Here is a 6,000-nt window from a genome sequence, read left to right as displayed (position 1 = left end):
ACAAAGAAGATGAAAAAACTTTGAATTGATAGTATAGAACAGAACCTTTACTGGTATGCTACTTTCAGCTACTGTTTAGTTAAGCTTGGTGACTAATGTCCATCTACAAAGAGTGCTTTGTAACTTCATCTTCCTAGCTTACCAGGCTGTTCTGCACATACAATATGAATGGATATATGTATTCATCTATTACATGTATGTATGTACATATGTGTTTATATATATGTGTATATATTATATATATATATATATATATATATATATATGTATATATATATATATACATATATATATATATATATATATATATACACACACACACACACACATACACACACTAGACTTCACTTCCAAGTGCTATGGTACCAGGGATCTTCTTCATTCCAGTAGTAAGTGTATTTCTTTATGTCAAATGTTTACAATATGAATAAGTCATTCATGTTGTAAATCTATGAATCAAAGATCATCTAAAGCTCCCATAAATGCGTTAGTAGCTGTAGTACTTATAAGTGAAGGCAACTCTACATATACATGTATAAATGTGTGTGCCTTTGCTTGAGTGTGTGTGTTTGTGTGTGATTCAACATGGTCTTGGATCATGTGTTGGACTTGTGATTAACAGCTAATTCCCTCCCAGAAGAGAGCTCAGACCTCATATATGACCGATCTATGGGTAATGCTGTGACCTTACATGCACACACACACACATCCAACTCCCTGCCCATGAAAGTTGGAGTAATGACTCCCAGTGCAGCAATACTGAAATTATTTCAGCCCTGGGCAGGATTCAAACCCAGACCACCATAGTGGTGGCCGCAATCACTACCATCATGCCACGAGATGTGTGTGTGTGTGTGTATTTACCTAGTTGTATTATACAGGAAGGGGAGCTATGCTCATGGTGACCTGTTTTTGTATCTCGCAAGATCAATTTTTTTATTAAATTCTTGTATTGTGTTTGCAAACACTATTTTTTCATCCAATTTGTTCCATATATCTATCACTCTGTGTGGGAAGCTGTTCTTTTTCAGGTCTCTTCTGTAGTTATCCTTTTTGAGTTTCACTGCATGTCCTCTTGTTTTTCCTCTGTCCTCTGTGTATGCATGTGTGTGTGTGTATTTACCTAGTTGTATTTTACAGGACAAGAGCTATGCTCATAGTGACCCATTTTCATATCTCTCCACATCCATTTTATTCTTAAAATCGTGTATAGTTTTGGCCTTTCCTTGTGTGTGTGTGTATATTTACCTAGTTGTATTTACCTAGTATTTTACGGGATGAGAGCTATGCTCGTAGTGACCCGTTTCTGTATCTCTCCACATCCAGTGTGTGTGTGTGTGTGTGTGTATTCACCTAGTTGTATTTACCTAGTTGTATTTTACGGGAAGGGGAGCTATTCTCGTGGTGTCCTGTCTTCATATCTCATTTTATCTAAACTATTTTTAAATTTATGTATTGTTTTTGCACACACCACTTTCTCATCTAACTTGTTCCAACTGTCTCTTACTCTGTGAGGAAAGCTGTTCTTTTTCAGATCTCTTCTACTGTATAGCTGTCTTTCTTGATTTTCTTTCCGTGTCCTCTTGTATTTCTATCATCCCATTTTATCAGATTCTCTCTATCAATAATTTCAATGCCTTTCATGATTCTGTAAATAGCTATCAAATCTCCTCTGTGTGTGTGTGTGTGTGTGTGTGTGTGTGTGTATTCACCTCGGATCTGCTGCAGTCTCTGTCGAGACAGCCAGACACCACCCTATGGCAGTGAGCTCAGAGCTCATTATTTGCCGATCTCTGGGTAGCTCTGAGACCACTCACACGCCACACACCGGGACAGCAAGGTCACAACTCCTTGACTAAGGTCCCGTACCTACTCACTGCTAGGTGAACAGGGGTGTGTGCGTGTGTGTGTGTGTGTGTGTGTGTGTACAAGTGTGTATTTATGTGAGAGAGCAGATGCATCAATATACAATATGCTAATGGATGTAGTTCAAAGTTCAAGTATATAAAACTGGTCATAAATGAAGCAGGTTGTGATGCATGTGGTGGTTAAAACAGAGGTAAGGGTTTGACATGTGACCACACTCAGGTCATCCACTTGCTGGGCAACAGGAGGAACACACAGCAAACAGTAAACATGACACCATCCACACCCATAATGCCAAGTTCTCCTGTCCTTTGTTTCTGGTTGGTTATGTTGTGCTTGGTTAGACAAAGGACCTCACCTCGGAGTCTGGTGTTCTCAATGCCTGACTTGCGGCGTGTGACTGCCACACAGATGACAACGATGCCCACGATGATGACGACAACTGTGGCGACGACAGGGACAATAATGTTGTGGTCGAGCCATGCAGGCCACCAATCTGGCAGCCAAGAGAGCTTGGCCTCTGGTACAGTGGGAGCCAGCGTGGCTGGAAGGACATTGGATGCATCACCCACCATATCTGCTACTTAATGAGCAGTTGCACATCCACACTCCAGCCATACCTGTCCTTACCTATGGTGCATGAAGGTGTACACAAGCTGTGTCTTCTGCAGGCAGTTCAACAGAGGAGGAGGCCAAGCAGAGGGAAGGAGGAAAAGCAAAGCATGCAAGCAACAGCATACCTTTGATGGGCGCATTGCGACCTCGCAAGTAACAGATGATGACGATGGCTAGAACGATGACCACGATGGCAGATACAACAGGAACGATGAGATTAAGGTTGAGGTACAGAGGAAGGTCACCAGCCCCATAAGCAGGCACTTCACGAGCAGGGGCAATAGTACCTGGAAGAGCACCGGCCCCTCAGCTTACTTACACCGAATGCCACCAAGCCTACTTACTGCCAGTACAAAAGTACTGGCCCATACGTGAAGATATTAAAACTTTAATCTTTACACCATAACAAGAAAACTCTTTTAAGTGTGGTTGACTGACAGAGCATCCCTAACTTAACTTCCCCACCCTCCCACAACTTCATGAGCTTCCTATACTCAGATTACTGTGGTACAGTTCCAATAATAACCACATTTTGAAATGAAAAACATATCCTTGAAAGAAAAACAAAGCTGATGACAAACTGCTGGGGCCCTTTCAGGTACTAGTGCAAGCTGTACACACTTCAGTCCAGGCCTTGTCTTGCACGCACCCAATTCTGTCTGATCAGAGACTATTAGATTAAAGCTAAGCTAGTTTTAAACACTATCCAATTAATGGGTAACTTCAGCTTTTAACTAAATTAAAAAATAATTGGGGATCTTGTATGGTTGTTATATATGAATTTAGGGGTGTCCTCATCCCACATGTGACCTGGACTGACTCGGTCAACTGCTACCAGTTTATGGTTTAAGGAAGGTCAATGTGCTTTTGTTGCAAGATGCAGAAACATTTCTCTTGCACTAACACATTTCCTCAACATCTATATTCCACTAAACTGTACATATGTTGGGGATGCTGGACTAAACATTAAATAAAACCAAATAATTATCAAACATAATAACTTTTAAGAAATAATTCCAAGTTGAAGGAACTGGCTTTCTAACAGCTAAAATCTACAAGTGGACAATAACTGGTTGGAAGCTGCAGCCCTCAACTGTGAGCTGTCACACAATTAGGGCTACAAAATTAAAAGGCTCTGCCATTGTAAGATGGTGAGAAGCATGTTACAAAAATTACCCACACATGCCACATATGCACAGCATTGGCATGGATTTGGCTTTCAAGGCATATTGTGAGTCAAGTCATGAGGAATGGGAAACCACTCTCTATATGTCAGCTCCCACACTCATGCTCATGAAGCTCGGCAAACCCTCATTCCAGGAGCAGGCAACCACGCAGCTTTAGGTGTGGCATGCATGCCCAGGGTAAACACTTGAGGGTATGTTTCAGAATGTTATCATGATCTTTTTTATCTTGAATCAGATAAAACTTAATTATTTAAATTCTTAAGGCTATGAATAAACTACATACATATAATCTGACTTCTGTATATACAGTACATTCACACAGTGCATATATGTATGACAGTTGTGTATGTATTCACAGTAAATGCATGCATGGTGTTATACTTGCAATTAGCTGTTTGTGCACACTGATGTCCATGTGTGGGGTGTTTTGTGTGTATTTACCTGATTGTATCTAACTGTAGTTTACAGGAAAGAAGCAACACTCATTGCATACCATCTCCTACTCTCCATTTTTTTTTTATACCTAGCCTCCTATTCATGTAGAGTTCCAACTTAATATATGTCCTTGATTTCCAATTATCATATTATATTTGAATTTTTAGCCTTTCCTTGTATGGTTTATCTGCCAGGCTGGGAACCAGTTTGGTTGCTGCCATTTGTATTTTCTCAATCTTACTTACATCCTCCACTCTGTGTGGGGACCAGGTTACTGACACATATTCCAGTCTTAAACAGATCAGGGTTTCAATGAATTTTTTCATCTCTTCTTCCCTATAGTGAAAAGTCACTTTCATCTCTTCCACAATCCTGCTGATATGTCTATAAGGTGACAGGTTGTACTTTATCAATCCTCCCAAATCTTTCTCCTTTTTAACTTTTGTAATGGATTCTCTTCTCAAGGAATAGTTTAAGGATGGTCTTTTGCAGTTATTGCCTATTTCCAATACTTCATTTTTTGGCATTAAACTTCCTTTCCCATTCTTGGCTCCATGCAAAAATAGCGTCTAGATGTTTTTGCAATAGTCTACAGTTCTCCTTGTTTTTCGCTCTTCTCATGATTTTTGTGTCATCTGCAAACATGATGGCATAGCTTATTGTACCTTCCATCATGTCACTGACATAGACAATAAACATTATTGGTGCAAGCACTGAACCTAGTAGAACTCCACTCATTACTGCTCTCCATTGTATATTTACCTAATTTACCTGATTCTACTATACAGGAAATAAGGAACGCTCATTGGGTCTTGTCTCCTATTCTCTAATTTTCTAACATACCTAGACTCAAATTCAAGTACGGTTCTAACTTGATCTATACCTTTGATTTCAAATTATCATATATAGATTTGAACTCATGTAGTGTTTCAGCTTGGACTACAGCACCTTCTAAACTATTCCACATATCTATACACCTACATGGAAAACTATATTTCTTCACATCCTTTCGACATCTGGTCTTTCTTAATTTACTTCCATGACCTCCCATCTTTAATCAGATCTCTTCTTTCAAAATCTATCCCCTTTATTGACCTGAACACTATAATCACATCATCTTTCTCTTCAATCTTTCAAAGTTGGTAGACACAGTACTTCATCTAAATAGGTAAAAACCACCTTTATTCATCTTAGTAATTTGTAAGATTCTCCATCAACTTTGTTTATCTGTTTATCAGGGGACATGTCATTTGTGATAATTACTCCCAGGCCTTTTTCAGATCCCACTTTCTTTACTTCCTTTGTTCCAATTTTATATTGTCATGATATTCTTTTTTTTTTTTTTTACTTTTTCCAAACTCTATTATGCTACATTTCTTAAAGTCTACTTCCCACTTCTGACTCCATTTCCAAACCTTGTTCAGGTCTCTCTGCATTGATTCCCAATCCGTTTCAGAATTCACTTTCCTCAGCAATTTAGCATCATCTGCAAAGCTCATGTAACATTACACATCTTCATCCATGTCATTCACATAAATAGCAAACGTTGTTGGAGCCAATACTGATCCCTGTGGAACTCCACTAATCACCTCCTCCCAAGCTGAAGTCTTTTCTCTGAGCACTAATCTCATTTTTCTGCCATGCAAGAAATCTTCCATCCAGTTTAGTATTTTACCTTGTATTCTTATGTTTTCCATTTCTTTTTTTTTGTACTTTTGTATTTACCTAGTTTTACCTAAATGTATTTTACAGGAAGCTACGCTCATAGTGACCCACTTTTGTATTTTTCAGCATCCAGTGTGATCTTAAATTCTTGTATACTTTTGGTATTCACTGTTTCCTCATTCACTTTGTTCCAGATACCCACCACTCTATGTGGGAAGTTATTCTTTTTCAG

At 39.0% G+C, this 6,000-nt stretch overlaps 1 protein-coding gene across 50 annotated transcripts in view; it reads right to left on the bottom strand.

Moving 5' to 3' along the window:
* Positions 1 to 6,000, bottom strand: part of Dscam1 (Down syndrome cell adhesion molecule 1) — a 635,227-nt gene that overhangs the window by 57,768 nt on the left and 571,459 nt on the right. For 46 of the 50 annotated variants that reach the window (XM_076206304.1, XM_076207477.1, XM_076208806.1 and 43 more), the window contains exon 31: positions 2,225 to 2,410. In XM_076206304.1, the coding sequence (XP_076062419.1) occupies positions 2,225 to 2,410 (186 nt within the window). Of the gene's footprint in view, positions 1 to 2,224; positions 2,411 to 2,606; positions 2,769 to 6,000 lie in introns of all 50 variants that reach the window. The other 4 variants (XM_076209117.1, XM_076208948.1, XM_076209017.1 and 1 more) reach the window with 1 other exon arrangement.

This window comes from Oratosquilla oratoria, chromosome 1 (assembly GCF_046742065.1).
Source record: "Oratosquilla oratoria isolate Oo_2021 chromosome 1, ASM4674206v1, whole genome shotgun sequence".
NCBI classification, from domain to species: Eukaryota; Metazoa; Arthropoda; class Malacostraca; order Stomatopoda; family Squillidae; genus Oratosquilla; species Oratosquilla oratoria.
This window is presented reverse-complemented; position numbering and strand designations above follow the sequence as displayed.